At 28.7% G+C, this 21516-nt stretch overlaps 1 protein-coding gene across 26 annotated transcripts in view; it reads right to left on the reverse strand.

Annotated features, from left to right (window-relative positions):
* LOC105216098 (heterogeneous nuclear ribonucleoprotein R) overlaps window positions 1-21516 on the reverse strand; it is a 127595-nt gene that overhangs the window by 6224 nt on the left and 99855 nt on the right. For 3 of the 26 annotated variants that reach the window (XM_029042780.2, XM_029042782.2, XM_029042783.2), the window contains exons 6-12: window positions 16444-16577; window positions 16093-16221; window positions 15876-16016; window positions 15697-15824; window positions 14899-15026; window positions 11565-11806; window positions 7299-7542 (exon numbers count right to left, since the gene is read on the reverse strand). In XM_029042780.2, coding sequence (XP_028898613.1) covers window positions 7299-7542; window positions 11565-11806; window positions 14899-15026; window positions 15697-15824; window positions 15876-16016; window positions 16093-16221; window positions 16444-16577 — 1146 coding nt within the window. Of the gene's footprint in view, window positions 1-739; window positions 1130-7298; window positions 7543-10023; window positions 11089-11564; window positions 11807-14898; window positions 15027-15696; window positions 15825-15875; window positions 16017-16092; window positions 16222-16443; window positions 16578-21363; window positions 21500-21516 lie in introns of those variants that run through there. The other 23 variants (XM_029042797.2, XM_029042781.2, XM_011190384.3 and 20 more) reach the window with 23 other exon arrangements.

A 21516-nucleotide genomic window follows, 5' to 3' on the forward strand; every position in this document is an offset into this window, starting at 1 on the left:
GTCGGGTATTTAAAAATAATTACAACAAATAATGCATAACAAAATAAAATACAAAAAAAGGACACTAACTCATCAGAGGCAACCTGTTTGGGAATGAAATTATATCTAATACATATATATGATTTCGATCGATGTAAATTGGTAAGCGGATTTTGGCAAGCGGTTTGGAAAAAATAAAAATAAATGAATTTAAATGTAATTAAATAAAACTACCTTTGATATATTTTAATATTGTATCATTACACAAGAAGAAATTTATTTCCAGAATTTGACAAAATTTTGCATTATACAAAATGGTTTTTTGTTTTTCTCTCGTCAAAAGGAAATAATATGATAGAAAATTTACAATATGTGAGATGTACGAGTATTTAAAAAAAAAAACAATCAACGAACATAGTAAATGACAAAAAACAAAATACAAAAAATTATATGAGTATATTATTACACATACATATTAAAATCATATATGCATACTATATCTAGATGAATCAATCAAGTGCAGATATATACATAGTTGATAGCTAGTTGAATGTATAGATAGTTAGTTAGGATAGATAGCGGTAGTTTAGAGCGAGAGAAATGTAAAGAATTGTTGGCAACGTCGATAGTTGTTATGGTTAGAAATTCGCATAGGGGCTTGTTTCTTGAATACGTTCGTAAAGCGTAAGTATATCATATAGAAAAGTCGTGCTCATTTGGTTTGTGGTTGGACTCTCATCTTTTTCATGTACCATTATAAAAAGGTTTCTTGCAATATTTATCCAACAAAAGTGCTTGCAAATAATGAAATTTTTGTTTGAAGTTCTCTTCTCTTCACTTCGGCCTGATAAACGTACGTCAGAGTTGATTTTTCTTTGAATTTCGCTTGATTTTGAAACGTTATATTGTTTGAAGTTGTTTGCTAATGAATTGTTAAATAGTAATTTTGCGCACTTGATATGGAGTAATTGTTTGTACTGATATTAAAGTTCATTCTTTTGCTAGATTTGTGCTGATTATTTCCAGAAATTCGATATTTTTTGTCAATTACTTGCATTATTATTCATAAATTTTGTCGATAAATTCATTTCACTTGTAGTCGGTAATTGTTGTTGATGTTCAAATTTTTACGCATGTACTCCGATGGATGCTAAGCAGACAACGTTTTTTTTTTTCAGTGCAGAAAAGAGAAAAAAGTTTGAAAAGTGAAATGTAATTGGAAAATAATGAAAAATGCTTAAAAACAGATACACAAAAAGTGCCAAATAACATTAAATTACTACATTCTACAAAAATGTTTTTCATATTTGAAGTATGTTTCTTAGGTTATGGTTTTGAATGAAAAAAAAAATATCTTATTACAATTATATTTTTGATCTAATTACATTTATAATCGAAATAAATGGAACATGCGCTAAATGTTAAAAAAATGGAAATAAAATGAAAAAATTCTGATTTTCAAGAAGAGTAACTAATATTATGGACGTTGGAAACACACTATTTGTTGTGAAATATAGACGGTGAGGTGAAACATGATGTATTAGAATATATTTTCACTAGAAGTCACCCAACAAATGAAGTTCTTTGACAAAGACCTAAACTCTCGACGTTTTTTTAAATAAATGTCTTCAAAGATAATGTTTTAGATAATTGTCTAACATAATTTAAGGTTATATTGAACTTGAAATTTCATAATCTTGAACTAAAAATTATAGAATAAAAACTGATATAGCCAAAATATGCTTTTATATTTGTTAACTGACTATAAGCAATGTGTGTGAAACAATGAAACGAAGGGAGTGTTTGTTTAGAGTTTGTTCAGCAGCTTCGCTCAGGCTGATTTTTGCCTGTCAAGAAAAAGGTTTCACACTTCGTAACATGGTATTCTATCATCTTGAATACTTATACCTAAAAATATATTAGAAGCTTTCATTTATTCCCGTCAGATAAATCTACGACAAAGTACAAGACACTCTTCAAACTAACTAAGCTAAACACATTTATGACAAGCACAGAGCACGTACATCGTATATGATTACCTTAAAAAGAAAACTTAATGCAGTTACAACAACAAAAATACTAATTTTTATTGCTAATGATGCATTTTAAATAAAACTACAACTACAATATATATTTACAGTTATATATGAATATGCATGTATGTATGTGTGATTTTATGAGCTATAGATACGTACAACAACTATTTATACATATGCATGTATGTATATAATTCGAATATAAACTAAAGTTTAATGAAACATAACGAATCGATTAGTATTTTCTTATATTTTTATATTTAAATTCAATTATATCCATATTAAAATATATATATGTATATCTGCGCGCATTATTTAAATGAATACATACTTTAAAACTGTATGTATGTACGCATGTGAATATGCACCAAAAATTATATTTTCTTAAGTTTACTCACTCACTAAAAAACATAAACGAGCAATATTTGCATAAATTACAATTATGTTTGTGAAATTTGTGTAGCGAAAGGGATAGAGTATGTAGTAGTAGTAGTAGTGGTCGCAGTAATGCATTTTTGTTTTTGTTAAAAAATGTTTAAAGATAGATTTTTATGATTTTTATTATTAAAATTAGCTGTGTAGAACTGCGTGTGTTATGAATATTATGTATTAGAATTGCAAACTTATTTTATAAATATATTAAAAAAGAGCATACATCAAACGAACACACATATTTCAATTTATTTACTAAATTACTTGCGTTAATTGCTTAAAACACGCAATAAAAAATATTATTTCTTTATTTTCGAAATTTACAAGACATTTACTTCTTTGTTATATTTAAATAAAGTCAATTTTTTATTTAAATAAAGTAAATTTTATACAAATATTTTTAAATTAAATTTACCGTGTAATCGCAACACGAAAATTGAGGTTCTGAGAAAATTGGGTGCTGGAATTTATACGATTTTTGGAATAAGTTTAATATTTAGTTTTAAGGTTATATTATTTGCAATGTCAGCTTTCTTACATCCATTTCTGTAAGTATTTTGAGATATAAATTCGTCGAAGAGGGATAATGTGAAAATTCTGGTTATCTTCCCGCTTCACTTCTCTTAAAAAAAAATATTACAAAATCTGGTTGTTTTGTTGAAACAGAAGAAAAAATTCCGAAAATAATTTTGAAAAATGAGAGGAAGAGAGAAGTTGACAGATCTTGGGCGCATAAAAATGCATAACCGTTTCGATTACTTATACCCAATTGCTGCATAACATTTATCTATATTGATCTTTATCTTATTTTCTTTATATTTTTTCATCGCTGTCACACCTTCTACTTAAATGTATATTTTCAATGGACTCTGGTTGTCTTCCTTAGTACAATTGGCATGGTGATCTGATAAATAATTTGAAAAACTTTTCAAAAACTATAAGAATAGACTTCTTGGAGTAATATATGAATATTATTGTTTTCTTGAAAGATTTTTTGATACGTAGGAGGCGTATTTAAACATCGAATTCACAGATCGGATCTTAGCAGTGAGCATGAGTTAATACCGATAGTATGCCTAATAGGTTCCTAAAACTCTCTCATTAAACTTTCCAGCCGTACGAATGTTGGGCTTTTTGAACATTCCACTTAGGTTTTAAGGGACACTATTAGAAAAAACATTATCTGATAAGATTAAGTACGAAAAACATTTTTCTTAAACTTTTGTTTAATTTGATTTTCTACTTAAATGACTTCCAATGGACTGGATGGTTGTCTTCATTGATAAATAATTTGAAAAACTTTTGAAAATCTCGAAGATTATAATTCGTGGATTAAAGTATGAATATTTTAACTATATTTTTGAACGAATTTTTTAAGTAAGACGCGTATATACTTATTACATCCACATACGTATAAATATTTCTGCCCGAGAGTATTTCTAATAGGTGCCTAAAAACCTTTCATTAAACTTAGCTATTCGGAGGTGGAATTGGGCTTGTAGAACATTGCAGTTAAGTTTTAAGAGACATTATTAGAAAGGAAGATGCGTCAGATAAGATCAAATAGGAAAAGTTATTTTTTTACTTTTTTTTTTAATTTGATTGGGGTTTCTTCTGTATGACTTCATTACTAACTTAATGTAAATTTTTTAATTCACAAATAATGAGCTTGAAACGGTTAACGTGATAATTATATGGGAAGGAATTTGTAAAAAAAATTGCTTAATAATTTTCAATTTTTATATTATTTATTTTAATAAATTGTTACACCCTGTAATATAAAAAAAAATATAAAATCATTTATTTAACACTTTGGGTTCATTGACTTTTGGTTCTTTTTCAGTGTAAAATTTTGAAAACTTAAGTCAATAGATAGTTTCAATAATTTTTGTTGCATAATTTCTTGTAAGGTAATTATTTTAAAGTAATGTTAGTATGTATGTATGTTTGCATGTCAAAAAATATATAGTATTTCGAATCAATACAAAACAAATATCGAATCTTAAAAAAATTATATATACACGTCAATTGGAGAAAGAGGAATTTTGTACGGTGTTTGGTTTGAATTTTTGTTTGGGTTCCGTTTGTTTTTGGTTTTCATAAAAAATAACCGTTAAAACTGTATGCCGGGTGGTTTTAGTGTTTTTGCTTGATTGATGTTCGTTCTTTTGATTGTTTCGAATGTGTTTTATTTTATTGTTGTATATTTATTCATTGTTTTTGAAAACCGATTTCATTCACGCATATAACCGTGCATATCAACATATTGAGATGTAATAAATTTTGAACTTATATGCATAAGGTACACTATATAACTAAAAAATATGTACACATAACAAATGCAAGTACATAGTATATAGTTTAAAGTTAAATAACCGTATAGAGAGGGGGCGCTTAAAAGTAATTGGGAGCCATAAATGCAAGAAAGTCATTGAGAAGGCGGAGCAACGCATAATTATATATACATACAGATGTGTATGTAGCATATTTTTTAGTTATAAAGTTTCAGTTTTCACTATTAAATACTAATCGATTCATTATTGCCTTTTACACCAAATAAAAAAATGAAGAGTGTAATGAGTAGAGAAACAACGAGCAAGAGTTAATTATTAACATACATGATATGTTTGTATGTATGTATGTTTTCTAAAAAAAACTGAGTGGGCCTGGGTTGGATCGCTGAGTATTTGCAATACATATGTATGTGAATTTTTATTAAAAAAAAAAAATATTTTTTTTGTATACTAACAACGAGCATTACCAAAAAAGTGTGGAAAACATTTAATAAATTAATTTAATTTTAAATTATCTGCAAAATATATGTACATACATATCTAAAGACACAAACTGCATGCAGAGCATAAAAATTAATGAAATATTTATACGACAGCGAGTGAAAGAGAGAGTGTGGAAGAGAGTAAAAAGTAGTAGACACAAGAAGCTGAGATGCAGCTATAGCGGCGCACACACATACATATGCATTTAGATGAAGAAGAAAATGGCGGTACTTTTAGATGACAGTGTAACAACGTGCAGACACTGTCGCATAGTGCACTCAAACGTGCAGAGAGGACGCGAAAATTTTCGTGCCGTACCCAACCAGCAACCCAATGGAACCTATACAGCACTAGAAAATCGCCTCAATTAGCGCAAGTGAAATCGACAAACCAACAAAAAAAAAAAAATCACAAAAAACAAGCAAAAATATATTTTCGTAGTTGAACTACTGCTAGTAAGAGAGCACACAGGAGACAGAGAGAGAGAGAGAGAGAGTATTTCGAGTGCGAGAGCGCAAGTCTCATATTTATTTAAATGTTTTTTCTTTCTTACAAAATGCGAACAAAATACAATATTTTATTTACTTATTTAAAAATTAAATTGTGTGTTATTATTAGAACAACAAAATTATTATCGATATCAGTTAACGACTATATATCAAGTAATTAATTAATTAAATGTAATGTAAAGTAATGTACTAAAATTATGCATAGAATAATTACATTTTGCAGTTTATAATGAATAAAAAAATTTCAACTATATTAATAATAATAATTCACATTACTAAATATTACTTTGACAACAAGTGAGGGAAAGTGAGATAGTTACAGAGAAAGAGAGAGAGAGAGAGTGATTGAAAGAAATACAGTTTTACACAAATCATACAGCATACATATGTATGTAAGAATTTCGAAAATATTATTGAAACTGAAAGAGCGAGCGATATCAAAGAGCCAGAGAGAGAGCGGGTCACAAGAAAAGAAAATTTTTAAATTTCAAGTGTTTTGGATTTACAAAGAAACTATTGTTAAAAGTGTATTTGTGTGAAAATATTCAAAGAAAGAAAATTAAAATAATAAAATAATTAATAATAATATCAAACTTGTATTTTAGCAACTATTGTTTAACTTAATTACAAGAAACAGTTACAATATATATGTATGTATATAGGTTTAGCAATAATTATGATAACAGTAAATTTGTTTTTCGTTTTTTTTTTCATTTATTTTCATTTTTAAACTAATTAATTAACAATTATAGCGTAAGTGTTACTAGTACGTATGCATGTATGCAGTAAAAAAAATATCGTAGAAAAAAGTATATTCCGCTAGCACAATAACACAACATTACACATGTACATATGTTTGTATGTATGTATACTCGTATAATTATATAAAAAAAGTTACTTAAAAGTAGTAATCGTAGTAGCACACTTCTAAGGGAACTTTCGCTAACACAGTAAATAACAGTACAGTACAGAGCTGACTTCTTACAATGCTCTTGTTGTTGTTGTTGTTGTGGTTGTTGCAACAAATACAACAACGTTGTATTTTTATATGTGTGTTTGCAATTGCTATTGAAATCTCTTACAAAATGCAACTCTAGGCTTTGCGGCTTGCAAGTGTGTGTGTGTACGAGTATATATGTATGTATGTGTGTTGTTGGTGTTGGTTTTGTTATATAAAAATGTATTTTAGTTGCTAATTCTAATTATATTGTATGTATGTATTTATGTAGCCAGTTGCAACAAATTCGCTTCATTTGTTTTTTTTTTTTTTTTTTTTTTTTTTTTTTTTTTACTTTATTACTGCATTACTGTTATGTGGTAAATTAAGCTTACACACACTGACTCTGCTGTGCTTGTTGCTGCTGTGGTAATTGTTGTTGTGGTTTTGTTGTAATAGTTGTTCTTTCATAATTCAAATTATTATTGTTTTTTTTTTTACTTTTTTGATAACTTCAATGTTGTTGTTGTTTTGTTGCACAATTACTTATTTTTGTTGTTCTTGTTGTTGTTGTTGTTGTTGTTTTACTTTTTTCTTGTAATAAATTTGGTTGAAATGAATTTCTCACCTGGTAAATTTTGTAGCGGTTTGGCGTGCTGGGTGCCACGAGCGTTGGGACGCATTTGTCCCACCCCACGGACCCCCCCGGTTGCTGCCTGAGCCCCCTGAGCGGTGGCCCCCCGCTGAACTGCCACCGCCGCCGCCGCCACCACCGCCGCCGCCGCTTGAGGGGCCCCCTGACGGTTGATGTTGCCACGGAGCCCAACGGCTCGGCCACGCGTGGCCGTGATTCCACGTCCACGACCAACCCCCTGTTGTTGTTGTAGTTGTTTGTTTGTTGTAGTTATAGTTGTTTGGTTGTTGATGTTATAGTTGTCGTTGTTGTTGTTGTTGTGGTGGTACATGTGTTCATATATAATATTTTATGTATGTGTGTGTGTTTCGTATGATTCGTGTATGTTTATTGGTGTGTATGTGTGTGTGAAAAAATTGGTTATTTTGTTTGTTCGGGTTTGCACAAATTTCATAAGATTCAATAGAGAAGAAAACAAATTCGTTGGTAGTTTGGTCGGTTGTTTGGTTGGTTGTTTGGTTGGTTGGTGGTTTATGGACGATTGATTAGTTTGCGTTAGATCCCGCATTGGATTGTTGGCACATGCCGAGCGCCGTTGTCGTTTCGTTCGCACAAACATTATGTATTCATTTAATACATTATGTACACAATATATATGCATGTAGTAGATAGTAGGAGTTCATATAAATTCATATACATGAATCGCCAAAGGTGGTAGCCAAATTAACAATACAATTTATGGATTTCATTTTAGACAATAATGCAATGGTAGTATACGGTTTACGATTTTAGTAAAATAGGTTTTCGTTAAACATACGATTTTTGAGTTCCGGTGATATGGTTCAAATTTTCATTTTTTTTTTTTCATTTTTGGAGGGGGTTTTTTTTTCGGCACATATTTGAGATCGGTTCAAATGTTATAAAAAAAAATGCAATTCATTCATTTAGTAAGTTTGGAAAAAGATAGTATATATAAAAAATAGGTTTTGATTTCGAAAGTTATAACAGGTGATTTCGAAATGGTTTCATTTTTAAAACAAATGGTTTGTGGTGGCAGTTTGAAAATTTCGCAGTTGTTGTGAGCATTTTTGCAAATGTTTTTATTTTTGTTTTTTGGTTTCATTCAGATTTGTTGTTGTGATTGTTAAGTTTTGTTTTGTATTTGGTATTTGTGATTTGACGAACATATATATATAATTTTTTTAAGATGATATATATTTGGTATTTACCGAAACATAAAAAAGAAAAAGAAAGAAAAGAAAAAAATCGAAATTAACGCGTTAGATTTTCATGTCATAAAAATCAATTAATATGAATAATTATAATTATAATTGATAAAAATTAATGTCTTCATAAAAAACTTGTGAAAAGTATAAAAGCTTAAAATTAACAATTCCAAATTCAAAGCGACACAATTTGTACTTGGAAAATATTGTTATATGTTATATGTACAAGTCTCGCTAAATGTATTGCCAGATATTTGAATATAAAATTGCAATTTTTGTACGCTATATAACTGTAATATTCATTTAAATTTCGTAGATTTTTGGTTTTAGCAACTTTTAAGCCGCCAACTTCCACAAAATATGAATATACTTAAGTATATACAAATATATATATACATAGGCATAAAAATATATAGCATATATGTAGTCGAAATAAATGTTTGTATGTATGTAATAAATGCATGAATAGAACTTACATATCGTAAAACATAATTTCCCCATTTTTGTACTTTTTGCGCGCCTGCAGTTAACTTCTGTGCGTAATCAACACTTTACAGTTAATTGCAGGCTTTTTAAAAATAAATATTTTTTTTTTTTAATTTAAATATGTATGAATATTTTTAAGTTTTAACCAAAACAAATTTTTTCGAGTTTGCGATTGACACATTTGATTTTTGAAATCTCAATTTAAACGCTAACAATATTTATAAAAATGCTGAATTGTAAAATTTCGAAGTAAAGACATTATACAGTTAGAAAATTTATAAGCGTTTTACCGAGGCCATATTACATACAAATTTTTTTTTTGCTAACTGATGCCAATATTATTGTCGGTATTTAAATGAAATAAATAAGCTTAAGGTTAGTTTGCTTAGGTTAGTAGGCAGCAGTGAGCACTTATCTAATGTAATAAATTATAAAAATAATTAACAAAAAGCGTATAAAACAATATTTAAAAAATTTTTTTTTTTTTGTCTTTTCAGTTGCAGAAACTTGAATATCGTGTGACGAACTTATATCTTGGTGACGGAGAGAGCCATAAGTTTTGTAAGTTTAATTGATTATGCGTTGCATAAATCAGAAGTGGCATACAAAAACAATTATAAAGTATCAAATTAGCTTACGCTGACTATAAATTTATTATTAATATTAATAATTTATGAATATTTCAACGTCATACAATAGATTCACGCAAGTTGGAAAAGTAATTCTAATAAGAATTGGGTCAGTTAACAAAAATTAAAAGGCTGAACCACTCTCGAATCTTCAAAAAATATATATTTTCGCCTTAAAGCTACATAGGCGTCTACTAAATTTCATTATCTATAAGTTTTTTGATGCAGAAGTCTTTCAAATTTTTGCGAATTGACCATTCCGGGCCATTTAGACAGTTAGAAGTTAGCAAATTGTCCTCAAATATCCATAGATTTAGCAAAAATTTACATCGAATTAACATCTCCGTGAACCTTTTTATGAAGCTAAAACTATTCTAAGAGACTTTTTTCGAGCCAGAAGAGCATCCGTTTGGACTGTGGAGACCTACATTGACAGCAGTCTACAGTTAGTCAACTGCCTTGTTATCATTTTTGTTAAATCTCAGCAGAATCGTTAAGAAACACTTAATTATTAGGTCCCTTCGTAGTCTTTCTGGAAACAAAACTTAAAAATTCGAGGTTCAAGTTAGTGGTCAAAGTCGACCAACACAATATCCAAGTTCTGCAAACACAAAACTTTAATAGCACACTTCGTTCAGCTCAATTATTTTAAATAAAGCTAAATAAACTTAAAATAAAATGAATTTTACTATGCTTAGTTGTTTTATAGTTGTTGTTAAAGCTTTTAAACTCGAAAACAGAGTTTCAACTTTAAATTTTATAAGTCAAAATATGATATTATTGACAATATTATAAATAATTTTATATTCTTTGGCACTAAAGCCAACAACTCAACAACTAAGCTTAGCATTAACTCGCGAGTAAATTAAAATAAAGCAAATTAGCGGTAAAGCTTACTAAATTAATGAACACAATAAGCGATTTAAGCAATTGAAAAAAATCAAAATAAAATGTTTAGTAAAAGCATGTTCAAATGAAAAGTGTTGAATCGGTTGGTTTGTTGTTAAGAGAATTTGCATTGAGGATTTGAACGAAAAATGTAAATAATTGAAAGTATATTTTAATTTTTACTATTGTCGGTTGAATTTGTAACTATGGCGGACTCTTTACGTTACTTACTTAACTAAATGCGGGTGGGTGCACATAACGGTTAACACTCACAGGACGGTACAGCAAAAATGTATTATGTTCTTATGTATTATAAGGATTTAGATTTCGATAAAACTAAAACTAGCGTTAGGGATTTCAAAACAAACAAAAAAAGTATTCCTGAAAGCATGAGTGAGGCCAAACAATTTTGATGCCCGTTAGTGGCAGTTTCGAAATTTGTGTTGATGTTGTCTTCGCATTGTCGTTGCAGTTGTTGTACACAGTTTTGGTGATGAGAATGGTAAAAATGTGTACTTGTAAGATTTTGACTTTATTTTTATCCTTTTGTGTGTACTTTTGTGATTTTGAGTTAAAAATTTTGTGCATTCCAAAAATCAACAAAGCATAAATAAACAAAAAAGCATGAAAAGAAAAGATTAAAAATTAAATTTTGTTCATTAAAAGCAAAAGTTGGTTAAATTTTCAATGATCTACGAGAACGCTTCTACAAGAATTTTGAAAAAGAAAATTTAATAATTTGTTCACCACTAAGTGTAAATATGAAAGATGAGACATCTCACTGTTGTTTTGTCGCCAAAACATTTTTGAACGTATGCAAAATGCAAATGTTTTTGAAATGCCAAATGTTTCTAAATATATCATTTTTAAAGTGTACACAAAAAACTGCGTTTAAGGCAGGTTTTGGATTTGCAGGGAATTGTATAGTGTAAGGGGTTGTGGTATGATAGTAGTAGTGGGAACAGTATGTATTAATAGTAGTAGTAGTAAGTAGTAAGTAGTAAGTAGTAGTAGAAGAATGTAAGACCCACCACATTATTTCTGGCCGTTCTCTGCAGTCCACCAGCGGGTCCACCAGTTGGCAATGGTGTCACACCGCTCGGTGGATAATCAAAGAAGTACTCTCCATCATAGGTGCGATAAAAATCGTCATAATAGGATTCATTGTAGCCGCCACGATAATCCGAATAACCATAAAAGTCGTAATCATAATCTATAAATTGGGAAAAATTTTGCTGTGGTATTCTTTTCGTGCTTCTTTCAACTTTTTCTTCTAAAAATTATTAAGAAATGTTGACCAAATGTTCGAAAATTACAAAACAACAAATTAGATTAAACAAAAATAGTAATTTTTAAAAAAATTTTCAAACAATTTAGAAGTTTTGTAAATTTAATTTTTTTTATAACTATGCATATATACATTTGCTTGTATGTATGTATGTATGTTTTTGTGGGTAGTGGAGCGTAATTTTATAGCGTCAGCCTCTCTATATACAAAATCAGATGTTATGATATAAAAAAAATTTCGATTATTTATAATCTAGGTTTGTTTTACGACGTTTGGTGCTATATTATTTGTGGATACTGTAGTTTTGCTCATTCGATATAGCTAATATGGATCACAGATATATATTTCGAAAATGAAAATGATACTTTCTTTCAACTGTATGTGCTGATGTTCTTCTCCCGAAACCTGTCTTATGTCTGTCTTATAATTCTTTTCTAAGGAACATCAGTTTATTCGAATCCGATAAATTTGTTTCGAGTTATTCTACAGTATTCTTTGTACAGATTTTATAAAACTGATCCTATTGGCGTTGCCAAATTTATTTCATTAAATAAAAATCATAACCTCACAAACCTCCAAAAAATTTTATACACATAAATATATTTTAACTTGTACTCATAACCTCAAAAGACAGCAGTCAATACATATATTCATGACCGACCGTCTGAAGTACTTCATAACAACAAAATTTTTTCTAAATGAAAAATGTTTTCCTAACCTAAAAATGATATGGCTCCTAAACATACCTTATTCATGATAAGTTTATGAGAGTAACTTATAAAAATATATCAAAGAGGCTACGCTATAAAATTTTGCTTTCATACCACTTTATCGAAAACTTAATTTTTTATGTAGTAATTAAAATGTAAAAACTAACTACTAAGAATTAAAAAGAAAATCATAAATACTCCAAACTAAAATCAATGCTATAGTAGACTATAGCTACAAATTAAGTGTGTGTGTGTGTACTGAGCGGTGTGAGAGAGTAGCCTTAAAATTTTATGGCGGAGCATAGCGTACGGTTTGTTATGCATAGGATACAGGTTGTTGGTCAAGACGTTTGAAGACAGACCTCGTTGCGATTGCTCAGGAACGCTTTCGAATTTCAATATTTTTAATTGGGAACAAATTTTAGGTTGTGGAACGCAATAGGCTTTACTTTTAGAGGGCACAAATGGGGGTCGTATTCAATTTGCGTGTTAGGGTTTTAAAAATCGTTGCAATTTTCGTTTAATTTTGATAAATTAGTTATAAAATATGGCAATATTGTTGTAGGTTTATTTTGTTTTTATTCCATTTTCTTTGTAGTTTTTGCGCATTTTAATTATTTTTGTTTCTTTTTATAATTTTTCGCAAGTGTTTTTCTTTGCTTACGTTACTTTACGGCTTTCTTAGGCAAGCGTACACTAGCTAATGGTGGTAAATCGTACTGCAAGTGCTATTACTTACCGCTGTTATAACGTCATATAGTAAACGGTGTGCTTAAAATTCACTATACGTTGAGGCATTTGCAACATTTAATATGGTAAAAAAGAAATGTATCACTAAAATTACTAAACACATTTAAGTTAAAATAAATTTAATCACTATTATTTTTAGTTTTTTTTTTTTTTTAATTTGAATTTTATTTGCATAAAACACATTTGGAAAAAAATGTTTATAAATATTTTTTTAGTATATTGCTTTATAGAAAAAAATGGAATAAAAACAAATTTATGCAAAAAGGTTACACAAACTGTAGTAGTCATAAAGTCATAAAGAGTAAATAACACCAAGAACATGCAGTAACTTTTTGAAACAAACACAAAGTAGTACACACATAGATGATGAGAAAAAACAACAATAAACCAACATTGATTATTATATAATTGCTGTTAAATTTAGAAAATATGTCTGAGAAACTATGGAAATTGTAATAGAAAAGGTGCAACATTAATTTTGATAACACAAATTATGCAGTAGTAGCACTAATGATTGCTTAGACACGCATTAACACACACCGATTACAGAAAAAAAAATATTTCATTAAAAATTTGTTGAATAAAAAATTTAATTTTAAAAATATTTTATTATAAAATATCTGATTATAAAAAAATGTAATCATAAAAATATTTAATTATAAAAAAAAAATATTTTATTATAAAAAATTTTTATAAAAAAATGTTATAAAAAAATTTATAAAAAATAATTTTATAAAAAAAAAATTATCAAAAATTTAATTATGAAAAAATATTTGATGAAATTTTAATATGAAAATAATGAGTGAAATGCATGATTTTTGTGGGTTAAAAGCTATTTGCAAAAGCTGGGCTTTAAAACGGTGTGAGAAAAATGGTTAGGAAGTAGACAAACAAAACAAACTACGCAAAAAGGACAATGGTAGGGATATTTCATTGTTAGTAGTAACTTAAACATAAAAAAAAAATACTTTTTGGAGACAACTAAAGTATAAAATAGAAATAAATTTGAAAACTATATATTAAAACTATTAGTTGTAGTAGTTTAGTTTAGACTAATACTCAATATGAAATTTTAGTTTAGTTTTACACCCATTTAAACGCGTTTGGGAGGTATATGCAGTTACAATCACAATAGTGAGAAAATACTTCATACGGTTTTGTAAGTAGCTAATTTGCCTAGCGAGATACGTGTATTTTTATATTATATAATGGCTGTTTACTACATTTTTGTATTTACCAAAAAATTTACAACGCTTGTTTTATTTAGAAAAAAAAAACATTACGTTTCCAATCATTAAATGGGTAGTTATGTAGTATATACAATACAGTATTGCGTATGTCAACTGCAAAACTAACTTGACGCCATTAGCGTGTACTCAAATATTTTTAGTTCAAATGTCTTTAGATAACTGTTTTTGTTTTTTTTTTTTAATTTTTCTTGTAATTTAATTTTAGTTTTTTACGAAGTAATTCAATTTAATATACATAATATAAACCATTCAAAAAAGTACATTGTTAAATATATATGTATATATGTATTTATGTATTTTTAGTTAATACGTATATTAAAGCTAATTTAAGTGAATTTTCTTGTATAAAAATCGTTGTATGACTTACCGTAATCACGTGGTATTGGTGCGCGCAACGGTATTCGTGGACCACCAGGCAGGCGCATTGGCGCTGCTAAGGACATCATATTGGGATGTGTAGGCGATAAGTTTCTGTATGGAGATAATTGTTCATAGCTAGTATGAGTTACGACAAATTTAGATGGGACACATGGGACACAGACACAGACACACACACATAAACACAGTGGACGACGGTTGCGCCGATGTTATAGCAATTGTGTGTGATTGTAATTATATGCGTTTATGTTTTTATATATTGTTTGCATTGTTTTTTTTGTTGTATTGTTTTTTCAATTATTTTCAATTGTTGTTGTATATTTTTCAAATTTTATTTTTTTCAATTGTTGTTGTTTCATCACATGTTGTAAATTGTGAATAATTAACGCAAATTGCGCATTTCATTGAATGATTAATTGAGTGCGTGCAGTTATTGAGATTGAAAGAGAGTGGGAGAGAAAGAGAGAGAGAGAGAATATAAAATTAATTAAAAAAATTGTAAATTGTATTTAAAAGGAATTACGAGCTCAAAACGGTTAAGGGCAAGTCACAAACACCAAACACACTCATTGAGTGGTGGTGGTGAACTTCGTTTTTGTAATCCGAAACAGCATAAAAAAAGCCGATGCACTTTGGGGAACTTTGTTATTGTTTGTATATACAATATATTGGTTAGTAATATTTTTGAATTTTGACACGCCAATAAAGGGGTGGGATTAGGTTTTTTAGTGTATATGTAAATTATTTATTAATTGTATTCTTGAGTTAATGTAGAGCTTGCACTTACCCAACAAGACCGGGACGTCCTTGCATCATTTGCATCATGCGACGTTCACGTGCACGTAGTATTTCCTCCTTCTTCTTCTTGTCCGATGGTGGTTTGGCAAGTGAGACCTGTAACTTTCCAGATTTTGACTTTAAAAACATTTTCATCAAGTGCATTTATGCGTGCAAAGTGTTTATTACCTCAATATTAGAAGAGCCAATCTCTTTGCCGTTAAGGCCGCGCATTGCAATTACGGCACTTTCACGATCCTCGAAATGCACGAAAGCGTAGTCTTTGATTTTCTTAACGCGCTCAACTTTACCATATTGCTCAAATTGCTCCTGTAATTGGAGAGCGGAGGATGAAATGTTAGAAATTGATATATGTATAAATGTTTGAGTGTGTAAGTCACATTACCTTTAGTTTCTCCTCGCTAACGTCTTGCGTTAAATTCCTCACGTACAAGACCTTCACCTTGGACATTGTTTGCTCGTCTGGTTCTTCCTGTGGATCGGCCCAATCGACAATGATATCACATCCCCAGACCTGAGATGATTAATACAATGGTGATATTTATGTAATATATAGACAAATTTAATAGATTCTAATTAAACAACAATTTTTTTCTTATAATTTCAACTAGTTGGTCTTCTCGCTAGAGTTGCCACTCCCCACTCAAATAATACCAAAATTCTCTCTTTCATTTTCTTCAGTATAATTGTGATTGAGCTCTAAATATTTGTAATTATTTTCCAAGCCTTCACTTACCTTAATTCGTCCGGTACCAAGTCTTCGTTTTGCCAGCGAGGCAGCTTTGTGTGATTCATATTCGAGGAAGCAGAATCCACGATTTTTCTTCTTATCATCGGGTGAACTGTAGATGATCACTTCAATAAGGCCAGCTAAATGTGTGTATGTGTGTGTGCGCATAACAATAATAAATATTTGAACAAAAACAAAAACAAATTGCGAAAAAATCATTAGTAAAATTGTTAATAATTTACTAAGTAAATTCAAGAAAATTTCTGGGTAATATTCGTGGAAATTTATTAAAAAATACAACAAATAATTTATGATTATATAACATATGGAGAGGATAATAGCAAATAACGGGAGTAGCGCTTAATGTTACTCCTACTTAGATGCTCTCAAATTGCTGTTGAACACATACTCATGAGTTGACTACATGAGTGTCTTTACCAAAGGTTAAAGAGTAAGAAGCACCGAAAATTGCAAAATTTCACATCACAAGCATTAGGACGGGGGCGTTGTTATGCAAAATAGTGAATTTTCACGCATTTCATTTTGATTCAATTCAATTTATGTACTATATATAGACAACAATCAATAAATTGCACATACAGAGCAAAATACATTTATGAATGTGCAAAATGCTTAAAATAATTTTTTTGTTTAATTTTTCGTTTGCTTTTAATTATTGTTTTTTTTTTTTTTTGAACGTGTGAAAAACCAATGCCAAAATTTGTTTGCTTAACATTTTTAAGTCTAAATTTTCCATATAATAATTTTTTAGTCTTAAAAACCTAACCGCAAAATAATAAAAAAAATAATAATTCACAAATGCACATCTAATCAAAAATTGATGTCGAATTATATTGCCTAAAAAAATTTACATATATGCTACATACATTTATTTTATTTTTTTATTTTTTGCTTAAATATTGTATATAATATAACCATATACATAGTAATATTGATTAAGTGGTGTGTTCGTGTACATAACCAAGTTGAATTTTCGTTTAAAACTAGAGACACCAAGTGAAACCATAGTATCCAAAGAAAACATTTATTGATATATATCGTATATAATAAATATATGTAGGTATTAATGTATGTCGTATGTACCTAATATATGTAGATAAAACACAGATGAGTCATACAAGTGGTTTAGAATTACGTATATGTTTCATATGTATTCAAATAAGTTCGGGAATATCATATATACATTTATATTGTATACAAATGGAGACACATTTAGGCATTAACGCAAAAAACAAAAGAAAAATAATTTTCGAATATTAACTTGAAGTATTTTTAGTCCTTGAATGCGTTTTTGGGTATTTTTGAACTTTTTCCCTAAATTAATATATTAAATTAAATTAATTTTTATTTATTTCTTATTATTTTTTGTATTGCATTAAAAGGTTTTAATGAAAACGATTTACTTTTTATTTTCGCTGTTACGAGACGAAATATTTTTTAAAAAATCAGTTGAAAAGAAATACAAACTATTTTAAATATTCGAAAATGTTTTTATTTTAATATATTCGACTCGTAAGTAGTAGACGCTTTGCATTTAAGGACTTTTTCATAGAGTCTTTAATTTAATCAATTTATTTACTTTTTTCAAAAACAAAAAAATATTGAAATTTATTTCAGAATTTTATGCGCACTTTAAGAACAAAGCGAATTTTGGTTGCCAATTTTTATATCTCTTTGTAAGAATATAGCATTAACCTCAAAAATACTTTTTTTTTAATTTTTGATATTTGAAATATGATTCACCACATTTAGAAAAACAGAAAATATTTTTAATTTTGGTTTTAACTCTTAATAAAAAAATTCTCTTGATTCGGTTCATAATTTAATGATTTCATATCAAATCTTCGAATGTTACGAATAATGTACACAGGTTTGTTTAGAGCTATACTAATCGTCTGATTTGATTGTGGACAAGGAGTTCATTTGGGAGTTTATGGGTTAAACACAAATTGTTTTGTTGTTTATTTTTTTCATATAGTACTAAATAGTATTTCTCCAGTCATTACCATATGTTTTTTGCTTTGAGTTAATTCACTCGAAATTAACAAATTTGCTCAATGGACCGAATATTCAATATTGTTTAATTATATTTTTTAGTTAAATAAATTCATGTTTAGTTATATTCTTTGACATTCTTATTGTTGTTGATGTTGTATTTACTACTAGGTATGTGGCAATTGAAATGCGAAGCTGGCAATCCTTGTTGTACTAATTAAGTAACTAATTAGCATTAACGCTTTTGGCGCTCCTTTTTTTTCTGATCTGCTCTTTTCATGAATACACGAATGATATAAAGTAACGCATAACAAAATCAAAGTGGGGAAGAAAGACACAAAGACACAGTGGTAATAGAGATAGAGAGAGATATATAGAGTTATAACTAAACAATTGGAAATGTGAAACAAAAATATAGTTTCATTTGTCATTGGGTAATTTTATAGCTGTAGCTAGACAATTATTTATTTTTTTTTTTATAATTTGTTTTCATAATAAATATAAATTTATTTCTAATTAAACACAGTTTTCCAAATAAATATTCTGCTAGTGTTTTGATACTAAAACAAACGTGGCTCGATAGCGCGAACTTTTTAATACTTTTATGTTTCCAAAGTTCAGGTTTAATAATTTTTTTAATGTGCTGACGAATTTATCTTATTTTCATAATAATATTCTAATTTCAATTTTTGAGGTTAAGTACTAGTGTTCAATAAGCCAGTTTATTATAAAGTCATCCGCTATATCGAGCAACATTTATTTGTATTTTTTTTTGCAGGTACTTGGTGTGATGCAAAGTCTAATTCAAGCTCAACTTCTTTTTATGAAAATGTATATTAATTTTTATGCCTTTATGTTTTTAACAAAAGTATGTAATAACGTACATTGTTTTTTGTTATATTTCTTAAGGCGCAAGAACAAATTTTTTCCTTCCAATATATTACATAGTTCAAATATTTATTTTTATTATTTTAAAACCAGTTTATTTTATAATATTAAAACAGGTATTTTAATTCTCTTTATAAATTCGATTTTAGTTACATATTTCTGTCCTTATACTGAAAAACAGAAAATAACACAGCATTTGCAACAGAAACAGAAACCGTATCACTACAATTACTTTATGCTGTTAAAATCTCTGTTACTGTATATGCTGTTACTGAGTCTGTTAATGTTAAAAGTGGCATTAGGATCTACTTCATGTTGCTATTTATGCTGAGATGAATTTCCAAATTAAAATTACGGCAGTACTCAAAACAGAGTTTATAACAGAAACAGAGACCATACAACTGCTTTCGGTTTTTAATTCTGTTACTATGTTATAGGCGCATCTGTTGCTGTAAGTGTTTCTGTAGCAAATATTTGGCACTGTTTTGGTGATGTTATGTTATTTTCGAATACTAAAAATCGATTTTTAGCATTTTTAAAACAGTTTTATATAACTTTCATCAAGTAAGTTTACAACTGTGTATATAGAATTTTTTCAATAATTTACTAGAAATGGCGCTTTTTACACCGTAGCAATTAGTTTTCCATTATATAAGTTTTCAAAATTAATTTCAATACAAATTAGACTTTCTTAATGCGTAATTTTTACAAAAATATATATAACAGAATACAAAATAATTAATTTTTGTGCATACTTTGAGCTTTTACCGTTGCATCACCGCGTCTGCTTATTGAAATCGGGGACCAAACCAAAAAACACAGATGACAAAGTGTTTCGTAGCTTTAGACTATAATTTTTTCATAATTTTAAAATTCTAAATAAAAAAAAAATATTCAAAAATTTTGGCAATGATTTTTCGATGCTTTGTTTTTTTTTTTTGAAGAAATTTTTGCATTTCAGATTTTGCTTAAACTCAGCGCACTGATTGTTCCATATGTTAATTGTTAGCTACAGTTTTCAATTTCATAATTGTACAATTTAAAAAGAAAATATTCATATAATTTTTGTTGTATTTTCTAATAATTTCGCACATAATTCGTTCATGTGAAATGGAAGGGATCTCGTGCTGTAACAAGCACACACACACGCTACTAATTTTGGTGCCAGCACAAAAGCGCAAATGCTAAAGAACTAATATATTATTTTTATTTAAAATTTTTCTTTTTGAAATTTTTTAATTTGCGCTTTTGTTTTGGCTTTTTTTTTCAAAAAAATTTTTTTTTTCGATTTGTACGCAGCATTTTAAAGCGAAAATTGCAAAACAAAAATCCAATTCGTTTCAATTTGTACAGCTCGTATGTTTTTCAAGGCGACGCTTTACAGCTTGACGCTTTGTAGAGCCTCTTTGTATGGCGCTTACCCAGGCTTAGTCTTCTTCTTCTTATACGTTACACACCAATTGTAGTTTGTCACATTATAATTTTTCAATATTTTATTTGAATATTCTGCAACTGACGCTAACAAAATGTGCTTTTTCACTTTTCGATATACGCCAATTATAACGGTTAACCAATTCATCACAGTTTCAAAATGGTGTATTGCGAATTGAAGGTGAAGTAAGAGTATAGAAAGTCATGCATGGCAGAGAATATTCATAATTTCTTCACTATATACTACACACGCTATGCATATGTATGTAGTGTCTGTCTGTTTGTATGTATGTATACATAGCGGGCTTTCAACTCACATTAACCATTTTCGAATCTTAAAAAATTCGGATTTTTTTTTAATTTTGTTGCTTAACTAAATTTAGCGCTGAGTAATACATACATTTAAGGAGTTTGTTTTTTCGGTGGTTTAAGGACGTTTTACTACTAATGCATATCTGATTATATATTGATAATGGTTTTGGGTAGGATAAGTGGTAGCAGGTAATTGGGTGTTGAATTTTATTTGACTTTAATTTTGTTGTTTTTTTTTTTTTTTGGTTTTTGGTTATGATTTTGAAATGTACCACTTACGTGCGTGTTTGGTAAATTCCTCAATTAATTCGTCACGATCTCTATTCTTAGGAATATTGCCGACAAAAAGTCGGTGATTGTTAAATGATATCGTAACACCAATCTTTTTGCCTTTCCGAATTTCAAAATCATTTAGCTGGAATTGTCAAAAGT

This window comes from Zeugodacus cucurbitae, chromosome 2, assembly GCF_028554725.1.
Source record: "Zeugodacus cucurbitae isolate PBARC_wt_2022May chromosome 2, idZeuCucr1.2, whole genome shotgun sequence".
In the NCBI taxonomy this organism is placed as follows: domain Eukaryota; kingdom Metazoa; phylum Arthropoda; class Insecta; order Diptera; family Tephritidae; genus Zeugodacus; species Zeugodacus cucurbitae.